At 53.8% G+C, this 26,920-nt stretch overlaps 2 protein-coding genes across 2 annotated transcripts in view; one reads left to right on the top strand and one right to left on the bottom strand.

Annotated features, from left to right (window-relative positions):
- The window catches only part of DNAI1 (dynein axonemal intermediate chain 1), a 63,962-nt gene extending 47,612 nt beyond the window's left edge, over positions 1-16,350 (top strand). The window contains exons 13-20 of the mRNA XM_060101357.1: positions 3,199-3,443; positions 8,032-8,121; positions 8,251-8,338; positions 8,953-9,032; positions 10,236-10,384; positions 10,490-10,589; positions 13,043-13,225; positions 16,209-16,350. Of these exons, the coding sequence (XP_059957340.1) occupies positions 3,199-3,443; positions 8,032-8,121; positions 8,251-8,338; positions 8,953-9,032; positions 10,236-10,384; positions 10,490-10,589; positions 13,043-13,225; positions 16,209-16,307 (1,034 nt within the window). The 3' untranslated portion in view covers positions 16,308-16,350. The remainder of the gene's footprint in view (positions 1-3,198; positions 3,444-8,031; positions 8,122-8,250; positions 8,339-8,952; positions 9,033-10,235; positions 10,385-10,489; positions 10,590-13,042; positions 13,226-16,208) is intronic.
- A 260-nt stretch (positions 16,351-16,610) lies between these two features.
- ENHO (energy homeostasis associated) lies at positions 16,611-18,633 on the bottom strand. The gene is made up of 2 exons (XM_060101436.1): positions 18,420-18,633; positions 16,611-17,405 (listed from the first exon to the last, which is right to left on the bottom strand). Exon 2 carries the CDS (start codon positions 17,242-17,244, stop codon positions 17,014-17,016), a length of 231 nt encoding a protein of 76 aa, XP_059957419.1. The 5' UTR covers positions 17,245-17,405; positions 18,420-18,633; the 3' UTR covers positions 16,611-17,013.
- Between the last annotated feature and the right edge of the window lie 8,287 nt (positions 18,634-26,920).

The raw sequence follows: 26,920 nt of genomic DNA, 5'->3' as shown, positions 1-26,920 counted from the left end.
TTTCCTGGTGAGGTTTGGCAGACAAAGCCCTGAACTGGAATTCAGGAAACACATGGTCTAGCCATGATTAGAAGCTGTGATCCTTTTTTTTGGCTGCATTGGGTCTTCATTGCGGTGCATGGGCTTCTCATTGCGGTGGCCTCTCTTGTTGCAGAGCACAGCCTCCAGGTGCATGGGCTTCAGTAGTTGCAGCACGTGGGCTCAGTAGTTCAGTAGTTGTGGCGCACGGGCTCAGTTGCTCCCCGGCATGTGGGATCTTCCCGGACCAGGGATCGAACCCGTGTCCCCTGCATTGGCAGGCAGATTCTTAACCACTGAGCCACCAGGGAAGTCCCGAGAAGCTGTGATCTTTATGTCGGGAGGGCTTGTTTGGTTGCAACTAGCAGAGACCCCTAGGGTCAGGTTAAGAACGGGAGACTTACTGTCAGGATGCATGTGGCCTGGGAACGCAGGCAGGACCTCAGGCCTTTGTGTGGCTGGTTGCTCTCTGTGTCCCTGCCTCGTGAAATCCACACTTCTCTCTGCCAGAAGTTTCCTCTCGTCACGCCTGACTGCCCTGGCCCTTACTCATTCTCTAGTCCAGATTCTGGAAGGACTGGCTGTGCCAGTCACCCCACCACCCCAACAGGTCTGGTGCCCCCTTTTCCTCCTTTCTCCACCTCCATGTAAAGATCAGATTAGTGCCACTACCCTGAGCAGAGTTACTGCAGCGATAAATGGGCTATTGGGTGTGGCAAACACCAAGCAATGGGTCTAATGCACTAGGGGACATCATTCTCCCCTCTGGCCTCAGTTTACCCACCTATAAAATCCGGGGGCCATAGTTCAGTGTCTAGTCCCAGTGGTTCTGTGAGTGGGTCAGAGATGTCCTCACTGCAGAGTTACTAAGCCGACCTAGGGTTTCCAACCCTCCTTTCCTGGTTCCACTGGTCATGAAGGCTCTGTGCATGTGCAGAGGCATGGGGTGCTGGAAACGTGTCTAGAGAAAGTGAGTCATCACTGCTGTCCCTCAAGGGGCCAGATACCGTGGCACAGTGAGAGCAAGTGTGAGGTCATGCCTGCCTTTGCCCCTTGGTGCCATAAGGAGAGCATCTGAGTCCTCAGCCTGAGCATCACTCACCCAGCCACCCGGCCTTTCATTTGCCCTCTGGCCCGCCCACTCCCACTCTGTCAGTCTTGCCCGACATCAAGGCCAGATTGGACATCAAGGGCATCTATAGCTCACCTCTGGCCTGGCATTTAATACTTTGATTACCCAGCGAGGGCTTACCCATTCAGCCGCGGGGTCTGGCTCCCTGTCACCACACTAGGGGCCACTGAGGGCAAGCCCACGTCTCCAGTGGGGTGTGTCTGTCCCTGCCAGGCTCAGCCCAGGGGGAAGCCCAGATCAGGTGCTCAGGATTTGGGTCATGAATTAAAAGAACGGCAAGTGACTGTCACACTGCCTGGTTCAAGCCCTTCGTGGTCTGGGTGGGAAAGACACTCCCCTCAGCCAACTGCAGATCTCTCCCTGAATTCAAGAGTCAGCCCTTGGGGCCCAGCCTGGAGCCCTACGGGGTGAGGTACTGCCAGCTCCCATCCCCCACCTCAAGGCCAGTCTTTGAGATGGTGCCGGGCACAGGGTGACCCAACCTGGCTTTCCTCACTTTCCCCAGAGCAGAAGCATTTTCCTTCCTGAACCACTGCGTGCCCTCCCCGTGGCTCAAGCTGGACCCTTGTACCTTCCACTCCAAGGGCAGCCCCCTCCTTGCACAGGAAGACTCCAGTGCAATTGATCAGGGGAGGGGTTCCTGACAGGAGTCCCAGAGCTGGTGGCAGTTAGCCACGGCAAGAGAAGGTGGGCTCCCCCACAGACAGCTGCGCTGGTGGACAGGCCTGCTGGCCCCAGCTTCCAGCTCTGCCCACCTAAGGCCAGCCTGGCTCCTGGCTGCTCCCTGCTCCCTAACCCTGGCTCCCAGGAAGCATCCGTTGTGCTTGCAGAGTGCCCAGGGTGAGGATACCTGCGACTTGGTCTTAGCTGGGCTCATGCCCAGAGCCCAGGGAGCCCAGCCCAGACTGTCCCTGAGCCCAGCCCAGACTGTCCCTGAGCCCAGCCCAGTCACCTGCTCCCTCAAGAAAGGGGCAGCCTTAGACACAAGACAGAGAGAATGACTCAGCAAAACTCACCAAGTTGGGGCTGCTTCCCTATTCTTCCCGCCCATGGGCTCCTCACTTCAGGACTGGCCAGTCTGGGAGGAGAGCCCAGGCCTGCAGTGGCCAGGGGCAGAGGAGATAGCCCTGGGGGGCCGGCGGAGCTAAAAGGCTGCCTTAGCATAGGGCCTCCAAGACAGGGGGCTGCTCTAGACTTCCACCTCTCCAGCTCTGGCTCTTCTGAGCTTGGGAAGGGTCCTGGGCTGGTGGCGGGAGAGCGGGAATGGAGGGCTGGGACTGTATTCCATTCAGTGACTGCGTTATCAGGATGGGCGCCAAGCGTGCGGAGAATGAAGGAGTGTGGGAGGCGTTCCCTTGCCATGGGGCGGGCCGGGAGGAGGGCGTCTGCTGAGCGGTCCACTGTTGATCACCGAAGGCTGTGCCCAGGCCAGAGGGATAGCACGGTGGCCTATGGAAGCCTGACTGGCTGGCCTGGGACCTTTCGAATCTGGGAGCATGCTTAGAGCTAGGGCTCAGGCTGCAGCTGGGGACTGTGGGACCAGAGGGTCTGGGAAGATGCCCACAGGTGGCTAGTGTGGGACTCCTACAGGCAATTCCGTGTTAGTCCAGACTGAACCCCTGTCCTTGGCTGGGGATGAGGGGTACATGGCCGTTATCCCAGCACCTAAGGGCAGGAGATGGGCTGGGCATCTGAACCCTCTCTGAGGATACTGCTCCTTCCCAAGCCTACCCACATTCTTCACTTAACAACTCTTTGAGCCTGCAGCCCCCCCTTTCCTGTACCCCAGGGAGACTAAGGAGAATGACTGTCCGTCCCTCAGATATGCCGGGTCACCTTATCTGTTGGATCCTCTCGTGAACCCTGAGAAGGGGGTGGGACAAGTCGCCTGATTCTGTCTCATGGACAGAGAAGATGAAGCCCCAAGAGGTCTCCCACGTTCTCTGTCAGAGGCAGAACAGGGCAGGGCTTGTCCACCCTGTAAGGGAGGGGCCGGGGCTTCCCCAGCAGGGACTGTCCAGTCACCGCCACCTTCTTCCCTGCGGCAGATGACTTCATGAAGCAGGGCCGGGGCATGCTGCTGTTCTACAGCTTGAAGAACCCCAGCTTCCCCGAATACATCTTCAGCAGCGAGAGCGGCATCCTGTGTCTGGACGTGCACGTGGACCACCCCTACCTAGTGGTGGTGGGCCACTACGACGGCAACGTGGCCATTTACAACCTCAAGAAGCCCTCCTCCCAGCCCTCCTTTCGCAGCTCAGCCAAGTCCAAGCACACAGACCCCGTGTGGCAGGTCAGCCTTGGACCAGGGTGGGAGAAGTGGGTGGGACTGAGTAGCGTGTGGGCCTGGGAGCCACCGGACGAGGGGCCTTGGGGAGGAGAGGGCCACAGGCAAGGGCATGGGGATGACAGCTACCAGCTTAGAGACCAAGGAGCTGGGTGTGAGAAGGGGCAGAGAAGGGCAGAGGGGAGGCATCAGGAGGCAAGAGGGTTTGTGGTAAGAGCTGCGGTCCGCTGCCTCAGAGCTCCCATCAAGCAGGGCCCATCTGTCTGCTAAGGATCTCGGATCTCTTAGGTGTAGTGGTCAGTGACTCAGAGCCCGTGGTGGGAAGCCCCCAGGGCCTGACGGGCCTCTGCTGAGTGTGTCAAGGGCTCCAGGGGTCTATGATCTTCCTCAGCTCCCCACAGCGGCTCTCTTCTGCCATCTGGGCTAGATTTGGGGAACTACCAGATAGGGGTAGGCACTGCCCGTTCTCTGCCTTCTTGGTGGGGCTGTAAGGCCTGGTAGGTGACGTCTGTCCCTGAGGCTTCTGTGTAACAACCATCTTCTCCAGACAGGCAGAGAATGGGACCATTACCTAGTCACTGGGGCTAGATTTCACCCTGACTCGGCGTCTCCCATTTTATTGCGCTGGGAGTGGATTTCACAGTTTCATTCTCAGAGTCTCCTAGCTCTGGCTTTGCAGGCCCTTCCTCACTGTGTTCCAAAGGTCCCCCTCCTTCTGAGGCTGTGTACCCTCACCCCATGGGCAGGCCTGGGAGAATCTAAGCGTAGATTTCTGCCTCAAGTTGCCCAAGGCCTCTGGGCTCCTCAGGCAGTGCTGAGATCTGTCTTCTCACCTTCCTCTCCCCCTTGCCCTGACAGGGTCTGCAGGCGGGCTCTGCACCCCTGCCTGTCTGGCCCTGAGCTTTCTGAGTCATGTGGACACCCACCCCAGGCACTGGCTCTCAGCTCCCAGACAGGCCTGAGCAGAGGGAAGGCTGTCCAGGCACAGGGGATATTGTGGCCTCTCAGCTTCATCCTTTACCCAGAGCTGGGGCACCCCCTCCCCCTAAACACCCTCCCCACAGTTCTCGACCAAAGCAGGAGCCAGACTTGCAGCCTCAGGAGTTCTCTCCTCTGAAAAGCCCACCTCCCCATTCATTGGGTCCAGGCCCGCGGAAGTCTCCAGACACGGGGAGGGTGTCTGCAGAGACTTTAAAGCCCAGGGCGAGGAGAAAAGGCTCGCTTTGATCAAACTGAACAAGCACCAGCCCCGGCCCGGCTTTCCCAGCATGGGCAGACAACCCAGGGCCAAGCACGGAGCATCTCCGGGTGGCCTGACTATCCTCCTCAAGCCCAGGAGAGGGCGAGGGGCCAAGGCCAGCTACCCTACTCCCACTCTGCTCTGTTCTCTGAATCAAATCGCAGGTTGGAGAGAGAAGTAGCGTGTGCAGGAGACACAGTTTCCCCTTCACTGGGCGGGTGCCAGGGACACTGGACGGGGTAGCCTTCTGTTCTCCCACCATCCTGTCAGGAAAACAGGGCTGCTGCCTTTGCAAAACCGAAGACTCAGAGTCCTTGGCTGGAATCAGAGCTTGCGACATGGGAGGGGCCTGCCTCTCACTCCTTTAATGACTTCCTGTTCTCTTCTTCCGCTCTCTTTCCCTCCCTGCTTCCTCGTTCATCCATTCATTCATCAGCTCCTGCCTGTTCTCTCCTCTGGGAGCTGAGGATGCTCAGGGCTTGGTGTCTGGATACGGCAGCCACAGCTGAGCAGGATACGGAGTGTGCTAAGGAGGGCTCATGAGGGCGCTGAGGTTTGTCCAGATTGTCTGGGATGGGGACCAGGGGCCAGAGGGCCAGGGAGGTCTTCCTAAAGGAAGCAACACCTAAGCTGAATCGTGAAGAACGAGGAAGTATTCGTTAGATGAAGAGGGGTACAAAGGGGTCACGCGTGCACCAGAAAGACACGGGGGCATCAAGCAGAGGGGCCTGCTGGGCAACAACACACCGCACGGAGCTCAGTGTCAGGGACTCCTGAGAAACGTACGGGAGCTCAGTCGTGAGTGTGCTTCTCTAGCAAGTAGGAAGCTTGGACTTTGCATGTTAATGGTCTCAAATGAAGTGTCAGTACAGAAGCCCGACGTATTAATAAGACGAGAGTGGGGCTGCTCTGGTAGGGTCAGGGTCCTGATTGCTTGAGGGTCCCCTGTTATCACTCCCCACGTCCCCTGAGCTACTTTCACAAGGCTCCTAAGAGTTTGTCCCAGCAGAGTTTGAAAATCACTGCCCAACCATCAGAGGGTTTGGGGCAAAGAAGTCCCACAGTCAGGTAGTGTCTTGGAGATGTCCTCTGGCCACAGCATGAGAGATCTTGAAGCCTGAGCTACAACAGGGGCGGTGGAGATAAAAACGAGGAGGTAGGGTTGAGAGCTGTCGAGGCAGTAAAATCAAGAGCAGGAAACGACTGATTGGATATGGGGAAAAGGAAAAATTGGTGACGGTGCCTGGGACTCCGGCTTGGGGGACCCAGTAGGAAATCCATGGATTTCTGGCCAGAAGTTAATATAAGAAACCAGAGGAGGAGATGTCCTACAGGCAGTTGGCTGTATATCCTGGAGCTTGAAGAAGAGCCAGGCTGACGAATGAGGTGTCAGAGACATCAGAGTCCTTCTCAACGGGACTGTGTCTTGGGAGGAACGAGATAGGTTGTTTTGGATCTCAAATGCCAGGCTGGGGGCAGAAGGACTTTGTTCTGTTGGCAGCGGGGAGCCATGGAAGGTTTTGGAGCCAGGGAGAGAACTGTTTGTCCGAAGGAGGCTGGGTTCCTGTTCCATGGCACAGGCTTCCTCCCAGGGGAGCCCATCTGGGTAGTGCAGCCCTGTTCAGGCCCCGCTGTGAAGCCTCAGCCACAACACTCTGCAGGGTGTGTGTGTGTGTATTCTGTGCTACACCGGGGAAGGGAAGGGGGCAGGAAGGATATGAGCAGACCCCTGGGGTCAAACATGCCTGCCCTAATCAGATCAGGCAAAAGAGAAGGAGTCGGTGAAACAGGCCTCCGTCTCCTCCCTACCACCTGCTTCCTGGGCATTCATGCATTCTCTTAACCCCACTTCCACCTTGCCCCCTCTTGGCCCTCTTTATTCCTACCCTCCCACCTCGACCCCAGGAGCACGTGTGTGACTGGCACACACACGCGCACACACACACGTACATGGCTCACTTGCATATACACACACACCACCCCCCAACTGGGCATCAGGCTGCTAAGTGGGGTGTGAAATACAATTTCCGTGCACGCTGGGGGCCGCTCATTAAACACTTCCCTTGGCAGCTCCCTCGCGCCTCTTACAGCCTGGCCTTTGACACCCCCTGTCCCCTCCCCCCTTTGAAGGGACTCCCTTTACACAGAAGAGGAAGCGGTCTCAGCATCAGGGCCGCTCTGACTTGTGCCTCACAAGCTCTGTGGTGTTCTAGGCCCCCCAGTGAAAGCACAAAAGAGCAGCCTGCCCAGACAGATCCAGGCAGGACTGGGTCTGCCCTCCTGCAGCTCTGACCAGCCAGGCCTGGGGCGTGGCCCTGGAGGAGCAATCCCCTCCCCGCTACACACACCCCTCAAGGGCCAGGTGACAACTGTGGTTACAGGCAGCAGCCCTGGGTTCCTGTCCTCCCTCACTGGGCCTCTCCTTGTGACAGGGAGAAGGGACAGTGGCCCCAGCACAGGAGGCCTGGAGGGAACTGGAGGGTGGGAAGATCTGGGCACCCAGCCCTGCCCCAGCTCTCCCGGACATGGCTTGGCCAGGCCTCCACATCTGGCAACAGAAACTTGAGCCTCAAGCGTGTCATCTTCATAAGACAACAGCTCTGTCTCCCACACTTTCGCATATGTTTGCTTCCAGCCCAGAGAAGATGGGTGGGGCGGGATTATTAACCCCAATTTGCAGATGGAGAAATGCAGCTCACATCTGAGATCTGGGAGCAAGATTCTGGAAGCAGGGGCTAGTGGTGAAGTGAAGTTGGGAACAGAAGAGAGCCGCCTAGAGAAAGGCCAAGCCTGGATGGGGAGGGTGGTGGAGGGAGGCTGTTCCTCCCCACCGCCCAAGGAAGCAGGAAAAAGCCCCCCAAGAGCCTTGCCACCCTGACTCCTAGCATGATGGTCATACTGAGGATATTAGCTAATAATATTTATTGAACACTTCATATTTGCAATGTTCTGACCTAAGGGCTTCACATTCATTGTTTCATTTATTCCTTATAACAAGCCCATGCTATTATGGTTCCTGTTTTGTAAATGAGGAAGCTGGTTGATGGGCTCTGTCCTTCCCAGGCCCTGTAAGGAGGTCAAACCCAGAGCCACTGCCTTCTTACAACTGGGCTGCTAAAACTCAACCCAGGGAGGAACCGGGCACCTCCAGTGCTGAGCCCGGACACTGGGCAGTGCCCCGTCTGGCCTGTTGCCTCAGGATGCTCAGGGAGAGAGGAATGAGTGGAAGGAGGGAGGGTGGGGAAATCAGGGGACTCTGGGATATGGGCTCCCAGAAGTGGCTTCTGGACCTCAGATGGGTTCTTGAGGGGCCCTAAACCAACACCCTAGAGCTCACAGTTTGGGATGTTTCAGGTCAAGTGGCAGAAGGATGACATGGACCACAACCTTAACTTCTTCTCTGTATCATCTGATGGCAGGATCGTGTCTTGGACGCTCGTGAAGGTGCCTGTTTCCCAGAAAGGGCCATGCAGGGGTGGAGATAGGGAGTGGGGGGAGATGAATGACAGAGGGACCCCCAACCTTGCCGGTCCAGCCCCACCCATGTGCTTCCCCCTCCCTGTGTGACTGCAGAGCGAGCTGGTTCACACAGATGTCATCAAGCTGAAGGTGGAGGACAGCACGAACGAGGATGTCGAGGGCTTGCAGATACACACAGTGGGTAAGAGCCCCAGCCCCTCACATCCACGCCTGGCCATGTCACCCCAGCCCATGAGGTGTCTGGTCCTCCCTCTTTCTGCCGCACCGTGCCTCCACTTGTGCCTGACCGGAGGTGATGAGAAAGCCTGGCCCAGTGCGCCCAGCCCTCGGCCATTTGCAGACCGCCCCCCGCCCCCCCCCCCCCCCCCCGCCGCTGTTTATGCAGATTGGGTGCTGTTATGCAGATCCATCCTTGTTTATGCAGATCAAGTCCCTGTTTACCCAGATCCTCTCCCTGTTTACTCAATTCCTCCCCTGTTTATGCAGACTATAACCCTGTTTGCACAGACCATATCCCTGTTTGCAGACCCTGTCCCTGTTTACCCTGACCCTGACCCTGTTTGACTCAATCCCTGCCTTGTTTATCCAGCCCCCATTCCTGTCTGCAGAAGCCCTGGCCCGTTTGCAGAGTCCCAACTGCCCGGGACAAGCTGCAGGCCAGAGGCCCGGTTTCTGTTTGCCTGGCTGGCCCCAGCCCTCCCTCACAAGCACCAGGGCTCAGGCCATCCTGGGTAGAGGAGGTGCTGGGAGCCTCCCTCCCAGAACCGGCCTAAAGCTGTTCCCTCTTCTCCCAAGGCTGTGGCACCGCCTTTGACTTCCACAAAGAGATCGACTACCTGTTCCTAGTGGGCACAGAAGAGGGGAAAGTCTACAAGGTGAACTGCCCTCAATGCTAGCTCCTTACAGGGACCCTTAGACCTGGGAGCTTATCGTTCTCAACAGACCCTATTCGGACAGATCTTAGGGCTCATCAGTTCTGGAAGGCTGCTTGTGGGAAGAGAACACATTTCTTGACCTGCTTGGGTGGTGGGAAGAGTGGCCGAGTGCAGGAAAGGGGACGGAGAATCTAGAGGGTGACTTTGGCCCAGCCCAGCATCCTTCCCTCTGGGTCCTGCCCCCTTCCTGGGAGTGGAGGAGGTAGAGCTGAGAGTGGAGGTTGGGGGGCTTGGAACATTCTGGGGAGACTTCCTGGAGGAGATCTGAACTTCAGCTGAGCTTCCAAGGCCAGGTAACAAGGAAAGTTATCTCTGAATACCGGGTTCATCCCAGCGGGCAGCGGGATGGAACTTCAGGGCCAGTTTCTGCCAAGTCTCAGTGTTAGTAGGTGAACATGGTTCTGAACCTTCATCCACCCAGAAATAGCTCTGCCGCAATCTTTTCTTAGGCTCAGAGACTCAGAATGTTAATTACAGGCCGCCTCCCGGGAGCCCCTGAGGCCCAGGCAGAGCTGGTCTGAATGCAAAAGAGGTCCCCTCCCCCCCTTCCCCCCTCCCCCCCTCCCAGTGGCCGTGCGGGAGAGAGGAAGAGGCTAGTTGGCCACTCAGTCTCCTGGAGGGAGGGTGTGAGGGGCCTGCTGCTCAGGGCAAGAAACCGAATGAGAAATCGTGAGATTAGGACTTGCTCCAGGCTCCGTACCTGCTCTCACCTGGGCAAGGTGGGACGTTTATCACTGCTGCAAGGCTTCTGTCCGTGCAGGTGGATCCAGCGCTCTGTCTGCCCGTCTGCAGGCCTTGGTCTGGACACAGGCGAGACACCACACCTCCCCCAGGGCCCCTTACACCTGCTCTGCCTGGGTTCAGGGAGGGAAGGCCTTTTCTGCCAGGCCTGGAATCCTCTGGGCAGACTTGCCTCACCCTCCAGGAAGACTCCCCTGCCCAGCCCCTTAAGCCCCTCCTTTCTCTCTGGTTGCTTTGAGGGTGAGAAATGCAGCCGAGAGCTTGGCCCCAGCTCAGCTGTGACAGTGATGTGGGGCGAGGACAGAAGAGGAATCTCAGGGCCTGACCCTCCAGGGCCCCCAGGGAAGTGGTGGCTGCTGACCTCTCTCACTCCTGAACCCCGCTTCCCTACCCTCACCGCAGTGCTCCAAATCCTACTCCAGCCAGTTCCTCAGCACCTATGACGCCCACAGCATGGCAGTGGATACTGTGTCCTGGAACCCCTACCACACCAAGGTCTTCATGTCCTGCAGCTCCGACTGGACTGTGAAGATCTGGGACCACACCATCAAGTGAGGGGCCTGCCCTCCCTCAGGCGCCACCCTGGGCTGGGGCCGGCAGGGCTCTGGCACCGTAAGCCCTCTGTGCCCTGAGCTTTCCACCCCTCCCCACTGCAGCACCCCGATGTTCATCTATGACCTAAATTCAGCCGTGGGCGACGTGGCCTGGGCCCCATACTCTTCCACCGTGTTTGCAGCAGTCACCACCAATGGGAGGGTGAGTGCCCCCTTCCTGACCCAGCTGACCCCCTACTGAAGGTAGGATGAGCTGTCTCAAGGTCTCCCTCCTGGAGAGCCCACGCCATGCCCAGGTCAGGTGGGGGAAGGCAGAACATAAGGACTGTGTATCCTCAAGGGCCAGGCCACCCAGGCCCCTGTCAAAAGAGGGATCATTCATCCCATGGGACCTGGAGGAGAGAGTGGGTCTGTTCACCTTGAAGGAGAGAGCACTCTGGGGGTTAAGGTGCCGTGAGGAGCAGTTATCCTCTCTGAGGGCCCTGGGGAGGGAGCTACAGGGTGGCAGGTGCCAACTTGATGTAGGGAAAAACTTCTGAGCCAGAGTTGATCTGTGACTGAAATAGTGTCTAAAAGGCAGCAAGGTCCCCATCCCTGGGAGTGTGCAAGCTGAGTCTGAGAAGGGGCAGTGGAAGGGGGTCTATGCAATGATGAGAGCTGGTGAAAGCTCAGAAACAGTTTGTGAGGAAATTCTTATGCAGTACATTTTCCTTTTGGACTTTGATATAAACTGAGAAGCACCTACCAGAAAAGAATATAGTGATCAAGGCATCACCCTCGAGTCAGTCATCTATTTGCTGAACAAATGAGTAACCAAGGGTCAACTGTGGTTCCCAGCTCCGGGCCAGGGCCTGGTGATTCAGGTTCCTGCTGTCACAGAACTTACGTTCCAGTGAAGGGAAAGAGACAAAAGGAACAACAACAAAACCCCCAATAGTGTTAAGTGCTAGGCAGAGATTAAAAGAGGATGATGTATGGACACCAATGTTTGTAGCAACATTATTCATAACAGCCAAAAAGTAGAAACAACCCAAATGTCTGTCAACTGATGAATGGGTAAACAATAGGTGCTATATCCACAAGGAGTATTATTCAGTAATAACAAGGAATGAAGTATTGATGCATGCTATATCATGAATGAACCTTGAAAAATGCTTAGTTTAAGAAGCCAGTCACAAAAGACCAAACATTGTATGATTCCATTTATATAGGTCTAGAATAGGCAAATCTATAGGGACAAAGTTGATGTGTGGTTACCTAGGGCTAGAGGAGTTGGGAGAAAATGGGGAATGACTGGTAATAGGTATAAGGGTTCTCTTGGGGGTGATGAAAATGTCCTAAAATTGGTTGTGGTGATGGTTACATAACTGTGAATGTACTAAAAAAGAGGAATTGTATACTTTAATGGGTAAATTTTATAGTATGTGAGTTATATCTTCACACAACTGTTATATCTTTAAAACGAGAGAGAGTGATGTAAAAGGAAAGGACTTGGTGGTCTCTTAGATAGAGTGGTCAGGGAAATCTTCTTTAAAGAGGTGACATTCAAGCTGAGAGCTGAGTCACAAGAAGGAGCCAGCCAGGTGAAGATGCAGGGATGCATTCCAGACAGAGGAACAGCTCGTGCAAATGCCCTGAAGGGAGAATTAGCTGGAAGGGTTTAAGAAACAGGCAGGTAGGGTGGCTGGGGTCTAGTAGGCGAAGGGGTGAGAGCCTGAGATGAGAACAGACAGTGCAGAATCCAGAGTAAGGACTCTGGATTTTATGTAGAGTGCCCAGGGAGACCATTGGAGGATTTTAGACTTTTTAAAGGTAAGTCTGGCTGCTGCATGAAGGATGGATGATAGAAGGGCAAGAGCTGAAGCAGGAAGACCGGTTAGGATGCTGCCACAGTCGTCTAGGCAAGAGTTGCTAATGGTTCGGACTTAGGATGCGGTAAAAATAAGATCAAACATTTATTGAGCACCGTTTCTTTTTTTAAACAGTTTCATTTTATTTTATTTTTTATTTATTTATTTGGTTGCACCCGGTCTTAGTTGCAGCAGGTGGGCTCCTTAGTTGCGGCTCGCCAGCTCCTTAGTTGTGGCATGCGAACTCTTCGTTGCGGCATGCATGTGGGATCTAGTTCCCTGACCGGGGATAGAACCTGGGCCCCCTGCATCGGGAGCGCAGAGTCTTATCCACTGTGCCGCCAGGGAAGTCCCTGTTGAGCACCTTTATGACATGCACTGTCTGAACACCTGACATATATTAGTTGGTAGAAAACCTGGCTCTGCCACTTACTGGCAAGTTAGCCTTAAGAGCCTCTTTCTCTTCATTTATAAAATGGGGATAATAACAGAACCTACCTTATAGAGTGGCTGTGAGGATTATAATTCGATGATGCAACCATGTAACATGCTTGCTCAGAGTCTAGTACATAGTAAGTGCTCCATAAATGGCAGCTGCTCTTAGTGTTAATTCTGCATAGACTTAAATTTTTTCCTAAACGTTTTATCCCCATTCCCTCAACCACAGGAAAAACAGAGACACAAATTGCCTCTCACACTGCCTAGGCTTCTGTCGACTTTCCCCAGAAAGTTCAGGGGCAGTTACTCTGAGGTGGGTGACAGGGGTCTCATTTCCCCGAGTGTGCTGACACCCACCTCTTCCCAGACCCACGTATTTGACTTGTCCATCAACAAGTACGAAGCCATATGCAACCAGCCTGTGGTGGCCCAAAAGAACAAGCTCACCCACGTGCAGTTCAACCCCATCCACCCCGTCATCATTGTGGGCGATGAACGTGGGCACGTCACCTGCCTCAAGCTCTCACCCAATTTGCGCAAGGTGCCGAAGGTACGGTTTTGGGGAGTTCAGGCTGCCGTGAGAGAAAGTCTCCAGGATGGCAGGGGGTTGAGAGAAAGGGGAGGAGCCGGGGGTGGCCCCCAGGTTTCTGGCTTTGGAGACCCAGGGTAAGGGTGGTGTCATTGCCCAAGTGAGGAACACAGGAGAAGCAGGAGACAGATCAGTTCTGACATGCTGAATCTGAGTTACCTGTGGGGCCCCCAGGTGGAGACATCAGGTAAGCAGGTGACTACGAGGACCCGAAGCCTGGGGGAAGCACACGGGCATCATTGGTTTGTTTGGTGTCATGCAGGCAGGGGCTTGAGGCTTAGTTTCTGCTTCATTGGCTGGGCTTGCACAGGGCTTCTGAACTGGGAGCTCCGGGTCCACACGGGAAGTAGGAAATGAGTCATGAGGAGGGTAACTAGGTCAGCAGCTAGGCAGTCCTCCTTTTGAGCTCTGGTTCCTTTCTGGAATCTCTAATGATCCGGAGACCCTGCCCAGAGCCCAAGGGCCCTGAATACAGGCCACCGAGCCCAGAGCCATGACCTCAAAGTCTAGCTCTCAGAGTCCCAATTCAGACTTAAGAACCCAGGCCTTAGAATCCAGAGCCCAAAGGTCCAACTTAAAAATCCAGCGTCCAAAAACCTAGAGCCCAGTCCTGTCCATTTGGGTGCTAGGAGAGAAAACAGAATTTGCTTCCTGCCAGGTTCTGGGCCAGGATCAGGGCTGGGCCGGAGCTGGGCCATGTTGCCCTGATGACTGTACCCCCTGGTTGCAGTTTGAGGCATTTACTTGCAGTTTGAGGCAAGGGCAGCGGCCTGTCTCTTTCAACGGCTGGCACCTGCCCCCCGGTGCCCCTACCAAGGTAGGGGCCACGGCACTAACCCTCTCGTGCCAGCCTGGCCTATTCCCCACCAGGGCCAGGGAGGCAAGGGCTGGGAGTTTGGCCGGGCCTGTAATTGTAGCCAGCTGGGGGAGGGGGTAGACTTGGCTATAAATACTCAGAAGGCTGCTGAGTGCCTGCAGCTGTGGCCCAGAGGCTGTGGTGGGCTGGGGGTGGGGTGGGATGGGATGGGATGGGGGGCGGGGGTTGGGTGTGGTCTAAAACTCTTTGCTAAGCCCAGCTAGCTGGCCTCAAGGAGGGGGAAGAAGGCAGTACAATTTGTGGAACAGATAAAATCTGCTCTTAATTTAGTGAGGAGAGAAACCCAGGCTTGAGCTAGGAGAGCTGGACAGCCCCGTGGGAGGGGTGGTGGTGACCCCTTGGGGCTGGGGTATGACCCTCACACCTCGAAGGCAGTAGATCTGGGTGGGGGCCTGCCCCGCCCACTTTGACCCAGGGATGCAAGGACCTCCCACAGTCCCAACTCCTCTCAGAGCAAGGCTCAGCATCTGTTATCTCTGAGGACCTGAGGACACGGGTACCTGGGAATCAGAGGACCTGAGCAGGTGACAGCTGGGGGCTAGTTCTTGGGTGGATTGGCAGTTTCTGTGAAATCACCACCTGACTCTATCAGCAGCCAAGTGATTCGGGCCAAAGGAAGTCCTCTGGGCATCCCTACCGCCCCTCTCTGCAGGCGGCAGTCTCCCTGATCTTCCCAAAAGGGCTTGGCCACAGAGGCCCGACTTCCCAGCCCAAGGAGCTTCCCAGGATTGGTGTCAGAGCCCAACTTGTCAAAGGTCAAGGCCTGCTTTCCCCAACTACTGTATAGATAGAAACAGTTTGGGCCGAACTTGCCCAAAGTCATATAGGGCGTTAATGACAAAGCTGGAACTAAAAGCCAGATCTCCTGACTCCCAGGAGATGAGGTGAGGGCAAGAAGAGAACACGAGGTTCATCTGGGAGCGAGAGAGAGCGGGGTGAGGGAGAAAAAGACACCTTTGTCCTCTGCCTCAGGAATGCAGAGGTGAGCCGGGGAGTGGCAAAGGCACTGGGCCGCACGGGGAGGGGGAGACAGATTTGGGAACAGGCGCAGGGGTCACGCCAGGAGGAAATCTGAGTTCCACAGGGTGTCAGCAGCCAAGATGGGGCCAGGAAGGGGCCTGCTGGCCCTGCATTCTCCTCCCACCTCACAGTCCGGGCCAGATCCACACTGGGCCCTCAGCAGGCAAGGCTGGGGCAGGCGCCAGTGACCAGTGGGCACAGGTGGCTGAGAGGGCAGGGGCCCAGGCACAAAGGGAGGCGGGGAATGGCAGCTGCCCCAGCCCAGCCCACGCCCCACCGCCTGGACAGAAGGGAGGATGGCACTGGTGCTGGTCTGCCAGGGCGCTCTCAGGGCCTGAGGGACACATAGCCCAGTGTCCCAGCTCTCTTCTTCTCAGGGCCCAGCTTACCAGCTAAAGGATTAGAGTGCCCTGTAGGCAGGGGTGAGGGGTCATAAACTCAGGACCCGCTCTTCTGAGGGACAGTCCCAGCCAAGGACATCTGGAATCACACAGGATATCCCATCAGCCCTCCTGGGTCTCCTGACACCTGCCCCCACCCTGGGTATGTCTGACACAGCGGGCCTGGCCCCGAACGGTACCCCACTCCCAACGTGACCTGAAAGTGCCAGGTAACAGTACTAGGTGAGGGCACCTGTGGCTTTGTCCACACTCGTTTCCCTCCACAAACACACACCTCTTAGCTCCGGGTTAGGACTCAGCCAGGGAGCTTCCTGTGGGAAGGGTGCTCCCAACAGGTAGAGGCCCTGGGCTACAGCTCTTCCTGGCTTCCCCCACTCCTCCCAGCCTAAGGATCCTATGTTGATCTGAGGTTCAAAAACAGCTGGATGTCTCCTGCAGGCCTCAGCTGGGCCCCTGCCACCCAACCTGGGATGGGGAAGGATCCTGGGGGGGTTGGGGGCGGCAAGCAGGGGTCCGGAATCTAACTGGGCAGGAGAGAGGCATGGCACAGCTGCCTAAGCTGGGCTCAGGATGTGGTGCTGGGAAGTAGAGAGAGGCGGCCCATCCCTCACCATTCCTCCCCCATGTGTACTTCCCTTCTCCCCAGGAAAATAAGGGCCAGGAAGTGCAGAAGGATCCAGCTGCGGAGATCGCAAAACTGGACAAACTGCTGAACCTGGTGAGGGAAGTGAAACCCAAGACCTAAGGGCCTGGCCCTAAGGCCTGGCCGATGTCTTGAACCCCGTACTTGTAGCACCTGACCCTGGTACCCCAGCCCAGCCTTAGCACCCAGTTACGTGTGTGACCGCGCCCCTGATCAGGTCCCAGCACCTGTCCTTAGCACCCTGCTCCAGTCCTGGTCCCAGCACCTCACCCCAGGACTTGGCCCTCAACCACCATTACCCCCTCCTACTTTGCGCAAATAAACTTGTGTCTGGAAGCCCACCCACAACCTTTCGTTTTGCTACAGCAAGGCCCCCAGGAAGAGGAGAAAATCTCAGGGTAGAGCCATAGTTCCATTTATTATCCAGCAAACAGTAGGAGGACCAGAGAAGGGGCCCAGCTTGGACACCCTCCCATTATTGCCATGGATTGCTTCCCCAACCTCGAGGGCCTGGAGGCGCTTGGCCTAGGGGGCGGTGGACCCAGCCCCGACCGCTGGGATGAAGCAGAGTCCAGATGGCCCTGGCCCTAGCACCAACTCATGAATCCCCCACCCCAGGCCTGTCTACCAAGGGCAAGCAGAGCCCCTCTTGGAGCCAGGCCGACCAGACTCTGGGCTGCTGGGTCCAGCTCCAGACAGGCTGGACTCTTGAGTTCTGGACCCCAGGCTGGCTGGACCCTGGGATCCCAATTCCAGGTTCCAAGTGGGGCGGACTTAAGTCCCAGACTCTGGGCTAGGCCAGGGGCCTTCAGGGCTGCAGCAGGTAGCTGCCTTCATGGCTGAGCTTCTGGGGTGGGGGCGCCTTCTCGGGACAAGGGCCAGGGCTGGAGTTGGGACTGGATTCGGAGAGGGAGTCGATGTTGGCAGAGCGGGAGTGGCAGGCCCAGCAGAGAATGACCCAGAGCAGCAGCAGCAAGAAGCCTACGAGGCCGTTGCAGATGATGGCGATGAGGGCCCCCTGGGAGATGGCTGCCCCCATGACGGGCCGCCCCCTCAGACAAGCACAGACTGAGAAGCTGCCTCAATGGCAAGGCCCATGCCGAGGCGGGACTCCGGTATAGCCGGCCTTCCAAGGAGGCTGTCCTGTCCACACACTCAATGATTCCCGGACAGTGAAGACGTCCGCCTGCAGTTCTGAGCCTGTGGGGGGTACAGAGCAAAGGCAAAGGGTGGTGAGGAGGAAGGGGTGGGGTTAGGCCTAGGAGGAGAGGCGTAGGGAAGACAGCCCGCTCCCACACCTCTGGCCTCCCGGCAGGTCTCATTACCCCACAGAGCCAACAGCTGGCTCTGGGCACCTGGATGGGGGTGTGGCTACTGTGGGGAAGCTGCACTAGGCAGCCTGTAACTCATTCTCCTTTTGACCAGTGGGCATGGCCTGGCCCTGCCCACTGAACATCCAGCCCTCAGAAGAACAGTGTGAGTGGGTGGGATTGAGGAAGCCCAAGGCCTTGAAGGATGGGCAGTGTAACCAGCTTCGGTGTGGCCCTGGGCACCTCCCCCGACTCAGGACTCCAGCCAGCCAGCCCAGACCTCCAGAGGCACCAGCTCACACAGAGGGAACTTTGTGGAGGCCTGGCAGGCATGTGTGGGTCTGTGTTATCTAAGACAGTGTACCTAGGTGCACCTCTCTGTGAGACTGTCTCTCCAGGTCAGGTGCATGTGTCTGTGTGTCTGGCCCTTACTCTGTCCCTTGGTTCCCTTGCCTGGATCTGTGCCTCTGCCTCTGTATACCCACCTCCGTGTGTACCTGTCTGTCTCTCTGTAGCTCTCTTTATATCTGTCTCTCTCTGTGTCCCCATCTCTGAGTCTATAAGGGTCTCTCTTGTGTCTCGTTTCTCTCCCAGTCTATTTCTTTGTGTATCTCTGTATCAGTCTCTGTGTGTCTCTTTCTCCCTGTCTCTGTGTGTATGGGTCTCTTGTGCCTCCGTCTCTCTTTCTTCCCCGCTGTGTGTCCGTCTGTCCCCGTGGACGTGTCTCTATCCCCTCTCGGTGCGGTCTGTCTCTGTAGTTCTGTGCGTCTCTTGTGTGTGTCTTTGTGTCTGTCTCTCTTTCTCCCCGGCTGTGTCTCTGTGTCTCCGTGTGTGTCTACGTCTCTTCATCTCCGTCTCTGGTTTTCAACGCCCCCCATGCCCGTGGTGGGAGGGCCCCTCTTACCTGAGTTGAGCCCGGTGCGCGCCCGCGGGAGGGTCCGGGGCAGCGGGATGCAGGGCGCCGACTGCTGCTCGGGAGTCTGCGGGCGGGGAGCAGCGGGAGGCGGGCAGGGGTGACCTCCCCTCCCCCCGACCCTCCCCCTCGGCAGCGCAGCCTCCGCCGGCCGCTCCCGCCGCGGCGCGACCGGGGCGGCCTCTGCCGCGGGCGGTCTGCGGCGAGCGGGGACCTCCTCCCACTGGGGCGGCGCCTCCTCCGCGGCCGAGGCCGCTCGCCTGCTCGCACGGCGGCGCTCGGGCGGCGGCGGCCGTCTGGGCGCGGGGTTCGGCTGGGCTCGGCTGCGTTCGGCTACGTTCGGCTGGGCTCGACTGGTCTCCCGGCTGGGCTCGGCCAGGCTCGGCCGGCAGCAAAAACAGGGAAGGAGCCCCGCCTTCTCGGAGGCCAGCGGCCGGCGGCCTGTCGGAGGAGGAGCCATCCCTCGCCGCTGCCGCCATTTAATTGGCTGGCCGTGCCAGGCTCCCTTGCCATTGGTTGTGCGCCGGGGTGAAGACTGGCCCGCCCCTTGTGCAAGCGGGGGCGGGGGCGGGAAGAGGGCTGAAGGGGCTACTCAGTGTGGATCCCTCCACGGGGGGGAAGGGGGCGGGGCCCACCTACTTGCGGGGATTTCTTGCACTTTCAACCCCCGGAAGATCTGCTCACCCAACATCTGAGAAAGGCCAGAGCCGCCCTACCCCTCTACCAGGAGACCACCCTTCCATATCTGCGAGAGGTCTCTGTCCCCATCAACTGGAGGGAGGCACTGGGATACAACATCTGGGAGGAGACCGAACCTCCTGGTCTTGGAAGTCCCCTATACTCCCGCACGTCCACTCCCACCTGGGTGTGGACTCTGCATCCCCACTTCAGAGGGTCTATAGTTGGTTCCACATTCCCTGGCCCCAGGAGGTGTGAGCAGCTCTGCCAACATAAGTTGTTTTGACACATTTATTGAGTTCCCACCCAGTACTGGTCAGGGCTTTGTACTTTACCCTGCTATGGGGGAGCCTAGGACAGAGAGGAATGGGGTATTCCGAGGGATGGCTCAGCCCTGGCTGGAATAGGACCAGGCATGACTCTCCATCCTAGAAGCTCTCCTAAGAGAAAGATCAGCTTGGGCAGGAGCTATCAGGTAGGGCTTCCTACCCTACTTCATATGCAAGTGATTCCTAAGTGTTCTGAATGGACCCTTTTCTCATTCCACTGGACATATTCTCCCATGGATAAGCGCAGCTCTAAAGCTATACCATGAAGTCTCTCAGTGCTCCCAAATCGGATGTTAACTTATCTCTGGAATTCTAGATGCAGATCCAAGTGCCAACCAGAATCAGGGTGGTGTTGATTACTGGTTCTGCCACTTAACTAACTGTGATCTTGGGCAAGTTACTCAACCTCTTTTAGCCTCAGCTTCTTCATCTGTAAAATGGTTTTAGTAATAGCTACCTCTCAGGATTGTAATTCACTATTTATACCAGACCAACCATAGCTCAGCAAATACCAAGTGACACAACTCCAAGGACCACATGGGTAAGGAGCCCCTTCCCCCAATGAGATCCCTATAAAACCAAGTGCTATCTTGAAAACAAGAAAGGGAAGGGTAAAATAACCTGAAAGACTGAGTCATCCAAACCTACTGAATTTCTTAGAGACTGACTAAAATAAATTTTTAGACCTGCCTGAGCTTACCAGAGTGGATTAATTTTAGTTTCCCCTGCCCCTGTTACCCAGCAGGGTGGGGGCATTGTGAACAAGATCAAATCAGTTCTAGGAAAGAGAGAAGACTAATAATATTGCACATCTGAGTGTAATATGAGTGAATTTGTGACCCAGCTGCTGGAGTTCGGATTTTATCCTGAAGACAGTGGGGAGCCACTGAAGAAATTTTGAACAGAGGAGTAAATGTGATCATATCCAGAAATTAGAAGGATGATTTGGGCTGCTGGGCAGAAGGAGGGATTGAAGGCATTTGAGAGTAAAGGCAAGGAGTAATGACAGGGCATGGAAATGAGGTAGGGGAATAGGAGTGGAGAGAACAGGAAAGCATTGAGAATATTGGAGAGTTACAACTGGCAGGACTTAGAGACCTAGACCTATAGGATATGGGGGGTAAGAGGGAGGAAAAAGTCTGGGATAACTCCCAGCTTGGTGATAGGGATACCGTGATGCTATTTACTAAGATAGAGAACACAGGAGAAGGGGTAAGTTTCAGCAGAGGGTTGGGGTGGGGAGGTGATGAATTCTCTTTTGGATATGTTGAATTTGAGGTACGAATTGGACATCCAAGTTGAGATGTTCCATAGACAGCTGGATAAACAGGTCTGAGGTTCAGGAGAGAGGTCCAGGCTGAAGATAACATTGTGTGAGTTTCAGCAAAACAGTAGTAGTCAAACCAGAAAAGTGAAAGAACTCACCCAAGAAGAATAGGAACTGGTTTAAACAAAAAGACGTATTTATAATCAGATACCTGAAACCTAAAGACAAGGATGCCTCAAGAACAACTGGAACTAATAGACACAAAAGCCATTAGGTTCTCTCTCCATTTATCTCTCTTACTTTCTGCCTGTCTCCTTCATTTCCGTCCCCTGCCCTGCCCCAGCATTGTCATCCCCACCCCCATTCTGGCTTCCAATGCTCTTCTGGTCCACGTGGTGAAAAATAAGACTTCAGACAATCCCATAGCTTAAAATCTTAATGTCTAGGCATCCAACAAGACACTGGCTTTGTTTTCTTGGCTGCAGTTTGCAGATTTCTCAGGAAGTACTCTGATTGGCTCAGCTTAGTAAGATGTTTAACTCTGGACCAATCAACTGGGGCCAAGGGATCGATGAGGATCAAATTGCCTAATATGACCCACATCATAACTGCATGGACACTGGGGTGAGTGGAGGAGGAGAAGAGAGATTCTGAAAAAGCAGAATGGCAGTTGTTCACTATAGTCCATCCTTTGCCCAACACAAACACATTTTTTCCCTATATGTATGATTCCAAAAATGCCCTCACCTATATAATCCAACCATCTCACTGTACATATGCCAATAAATTCACTTCCTTTTCAGTGGAGGGCAGCTCAATGACACATCCAGCTACTGCTTCTGGAGGTTATATCATAGGACCAATATTATTCGTATATAGGTTCCCTGGGTAATGTCCCTTCATGTTCTAGTCAGGTCTCTATAGGGTGTGAACATGGCTTCTAATAATCCCATTACCTTTGTTTGAACTGCCTTTGAACTACCTTTAAACCACTCCTCCCCACGCCCCCCAAAAACCTCCTGATATTTAGAGATGGAAGAAATAGAGAATAAAATGGAGTAAAAAGAAAGCACTGTGTAGTGGTCACTATCCAGAACATTGTTTATGATATTTTGGCCATGAATAACAATGAAAATCATGGGACTAGGAAATCTCTTGGCAGCTGTGTGTTGACTCACTTCTTTGGCTGCAGAGTTCCTCCATCAGCCAATCTGGCTGCCCCAGGTTTTGCCCACAAAGACAAGATTTCTTACCCAGTGCTCTGAGAGCACCATTGTGGAGGATTTCTCTGTGGGGTACTCTACTGATTAGCACCACACTTTCTGGTGGTGTCTTAGGGATTTTCCTGGAATTGAGCAATCACAGATTTCTGCATTTATGAGGATTGGGTATGGTTTTATTTTTCCTCCCAGATGATACAATTCTTTTACAACTATTCTTTTAAAATCATCCATCTGTCAGTTTCATCTGTGGGGGGGGGGGGTGGGGAGAATTCCTTTGGCTAATACTATATTTCATTGATCCTAAGGCACATTTTTTTCTACTTTAAACAACTCTGAAATCAGAATATGTCTTACAATTAATGGCATGTAATCGTTTTTAAGCCTCTTTTTTTTAGTAATTCATATTATTCATTTAGTAATTCAAATAACTTGCCTCTTATAATTGATGGAACATGTGATTTACTAAATATAGTAATTTTATCAGTCAGAGTTCTTTATCACAAATAATAGAATCCACTGGATAGTTGAAGCATAAAAGGGATTTGTTAAAAGATATTACTTAGCTCAGAATTGTTAGGAGGGCTAGGGAAATGGACTTGAGGATAAGTTTCTAGGAACAACACCCAAACCACACCATACAACCTGATGAGGAAATCACAGTCATTACCACTCCAAATACTAAGCTCTATGGCGCTTCTGTGGTAAGAACTTAGTTTTGCAACCACTAGGAAAACAATGCTGTTACGACTACCATTCCCAAAAGCTAGATACTTGCGCTATATGAAAATGAAGTCCTATGTCCAACCTGCTTCCTTTCTTCATCAGTCAGAATTCGTTAGGTAACGCAGTAGTTACAAACAACCCCCATATTTGGCTTAAAATAGCAAAGATGTATTTCTTACTCAGCTACAGTTCCAGCATGGGTGAAGGGGGGAGGAAGAGTCTTGCTCACTGTGGTCACTCAAGGATCTAAGCTTTTGGAAGCTCCACCATCTTACAATGATGCCACCTTCTTGATATGAACCTTCAGAGTTGGCTGTGGCCCAAGAGAGTGAGGGAAAATGTGTACTGGCTTCTGCTCACATGTCATTGATCAAAACAAATCTCGTGGCCACAAGTGCAATCCTCCTGGTGCTTAGAAGGAGAGGAGAGCCAGAAATATTGGTGAACTTTGGTGATACTTCCCTTGCTCATATTGCTCACTTCCAATCAAAATCTCACGTAGGGGAAGTAGCATGCCTATAGACAAGCTGCAAGGGGTGCTGGGAATTTTAGTTCTGACTTCTGTACTGAGGAGGCCAGGTTTTAAAATGGGAATTTTCCCATATAGAAAAACTATTTAAAAGTTGAAAACATCCATGAATACACAGACTTCCACTTCCATAATCAATACTAGAATTTTGTAGGACCATGCTCTCTGAATCTTCAGGTTTGCCAAGAAGATGCAAGGTCTGTGCAAGCTCTTGGAGCAGTTTCCCTTTTTTAGCACTACATCTGGGGGCTCTTTCAATCTCTCTGACTATGGCTTCTGGCTTCATGGGGCAACTTAGGCTGGAGTAACGGGACTGGAAACCTTTCTTCAACCTGCCCTTGAATGATGCCTTTGCCTCACCTGCATTCCATTCAACTCATTTTACCATGAGAGGCACCATCACATGCGCCTGGAAGGGTAGATCCAAAATGGTGGTCTGCAAGCAGTTAGTGGACAACAGAGTAAGTGTTAACTTATTTAACTTGGATAACAAAATGTGTTTCATTCTTGACCTCAGACTGCTAGGAGCTAGATCATTATGCACCTTGCTGAACCGTAGACGCTGAGTTATTGGTAGTTCACTGATGTTGATGCCCTGATTAGGAAACTGAGAGGTCCCAGAAATCAGGATGGAGGTACATTGGAAGAGCCAGAGGAATTGAACAAGCCCTGCTTTTTGTCCCCACCCTGCCTTCTCTCTCTCCTTTTTTCTCTCCTGACAAGCTTCTTATGCTTTCTCAGTCCACATAATAATAATAACAAACCCAGCTTCTGACAGTTCTCAATTTTATAGCTTAAGTCCAGGTACCTAACAAAATGTTGGCTCATCTCTTTCAGTTCCAGTTCAGGCTTATTCTTCTCAGTTCCAGCTCCAAAATTTCTAGGGACTGGCTCTCATCAGCCTGGCTTTGGTCAGATGCCATTCCCTGCACCAGTGACCTGTGGAGGGGGTGGGCGGTGGGGTCATAGGATGGTGACTCCCCTGATAACCATATGAGTTCCCACCAGAAGGGAAACAAAACATAAAAGAGGATACCATACTAACGTTCATGGGTGCAGGGGAAAAGATAAATATTCAACGTAAATAAGGAAGAAGCTCTCAGAGAGAAGGAAAACTGGGAGGGAACATAGTTTTAAGGAAGCCAAGAAAGGACAGAGGTTCAAGAAGGAGGGAAAGGTCAGCAATCCAAAATGTCAAAGAAGGTCCAGTAGTTTATAGAAAGGGACCATTGGATTTAAGAACAAGGAGGTTGTTGATTATCTTGGCAAGAATAGTTGCAGTGGACAGTAGAGATGGGGTATGTGGTGGATGCCAGATTTTAGTGGTTTCATGAGTAAGAAGTGGATGCAGTATAGATGATTGACTGGAAAAGTTAGGTGGAAGGAGAATAGATACAGAAGGATGTAGAATTAGAGGAAGTTTTCTTTTTTTTCTAAAAATTTCTTATGTGTTTCTTACACAGGCATGTTTAAATACTGGTGAGAAGGAACCAGGAGAAAGGATATAATTGATAGCTATTTTTATCATTACTCCCCATCTCCCCTGGGCTGTACAGATACCAGGCATGCAAGGAGAGGGATGGAAGCTAAGGCCCTGGAAGAAGGTGTGAACCACTTCAGCTTTTCCTAGGCCACACTGGAAAGTAGGGCAGAGAGAGGAGGTGCCTGGCCTCAGCATTGGGTGACCCAGGTTGGGGCCCAGGGAGCACCCAAGGCCCTGGGATCATACCATGGTCTGTGCCCAGACAGAGAGGCCTTGTGTAGAGAACAAAGGGGCCCAGGGCTGGAGCCAGCATGTGGGGGCAGGGTAGACACAAAGCAGTTACACTCTGGGACAGGCAAACTTGCCATGTGCTGTGTTTCCCATCTCAGAACCGTGCCTGTCGCTGCCCCCTCCCCACTTACTCCTTCCTCCTCATCCCTGCCAAGCAGTCACCTGCTTTCTCAGCTCCACTTCCCCGCCTCCCATCACTCCTCAGCCGCTGTCCCCAACTTCTGCTCTCAGCATCCCTGAAGCTGGCTCACCAAGGTCACTTTCATCTCCTTGTCACAGCCAATGAATACTTTTCTGCCTTTATCTTTGTTGACTTCTTGGCAGCAGTGAGGCTGTTGAGCAGTGAGGCCCTTCTTGAAACCCTACCTTTCCTTGTCTTCCACGAAGCCACTCTCTCTGGGAACGTTCATTCCTCCTCCTAAAATGACAACTATTGTTTATAAAGCACCCAGAGCTGTACATGCATCACAGATACCCCTCACCTTCATACAGACAAGGTCCATGGAGCAGATGAGGGAACCGGGGCTCAAGGCAATCAGGGGCCTTTTCTAAGGCTCCACAGCAGCAGTGATAGCCTGGATTAAAATCCGAATTTGCTGCATTGCCCCCAGCTCCGGCATGCTGCTTGGCTGCCTCGCCTCTCTGGCCCCTCCTCAGCCTCCTTGGTGGGCTGTGCTCTCTGCACCCCCTCCCCTCCCCTCCCGTCCCCTCCCCTCCTCTCCCTTACCCTCCCCTCCCCTGCTGCTGTTGTTGTTACAGTATTAAGAGCTAAGATTTATGGAGTGTTTACAACATAGTAGGCACTGTGCTAAGTTCTTTGTACACATCATCTCATAAAATCCTTACAACCCTATGAGGTAGGTGCTGTTTTCCCATTTTCCACTTAAGGAAACTGAGCCTTAGAGAGATTAATCACCTTGTCCCAGGTCAAAAGGAGCCCGGGTTTGTCTGACCCCAGAGCGCATTCTTGTAACAATTGGCCAGATGGTTTCGTGCCTTACACTTGACATGATTACATCTGACCTCGGCTACCCCTTACGTGCTATGTAACCGCAGGCAAGTGATTGAATGTCTGAGCCATGGTTATTATCAACTTCCCCAGAGTCTGTACTCCTTCTGTGCTCACCAGTTCAATAAACAGTCCTACCATCTTCCAAATCAACAGGGGTTGCAAGTGACTCTTCCCTCTCCCTTCCCTCTCCACCCCACATTCATCAAGACGTGGGGTGGAGAGGGAAGGGAGAGGGAAGACTGTGTGCTCTTCAAAGCACAGTTCTCCAAACTTGTGGTTACCAGTGGGGAAAGGGAAGTAGGGAGGGACAACAGAGAGGTAGGGGAGTAAGAGGTACAAACTATTAGGTATAAAATAAGCTACAAGGATATACTGTACAACACATAGAATATAGCCAATATTTTATAAAAATTATAAATGGAGCATAACCTTTAAAAATTGGGCTTCCCTGACGGCGCAGTGGTTGAGAGTCCGCCTGCCGATGCAGGGGACACGGGTTCGTGCCCCAATCCGGGAAAATCCCACATGCCGCGGAGCTCCTGGGCCCGTGAGCCATGGCCGCTGAGTCTGCGCATCCGGAGCCTGTGCTCCGCAACGCGAGAGGCCGCAACAGTGAGAGGTCCGCGTACCGCAAAAAAAAAAAAAAAAAAAAATTGTGAATCACTATATTGTATGCCTATAACATATAATATTGTACAGCAACTATACTTCAATTTTTTTAAGAATGAAAAAAAAAGCCAGAAAAAGCTCAGTAGTCACTGCCCCAGCCCTAGTCCTTCGACCTGCTCTCAGGCCTCACACGTCATTCACTCAAAGCGCCTCACTCAGGCCTGCTGCTGCTCTCATCACCATGGGTTCCACATTCTCTTCCTCCTTCCCCTCCTCTGCACGGCCCCCAGAGCAATCTTTCCCAAACACAAACCTGGCCAGGTCTCCCCAGCCCCCAGGGCCCCCTGA

Source organism: Mesoplodon densirostris, chromosome 6, assembly GCF_025265405.1.
Source record: "Mesoplodon densirostris isolate mMesDen1 chromosome 6, mMesDen1 primary haplotype, whole genome shotgun sequence".
NCBI classification, from domain to species: Eukaryota; Metazoa; Chordata; class Mammalia; order Artiodactyla; family Ziphiidae; genus Mesoplodon; species Mesoplodon densirostris.
Note: the sequence above shows the minus strand (reverse complement) of the source record. Positions and strands in the feature narration are given on the sequence as shown.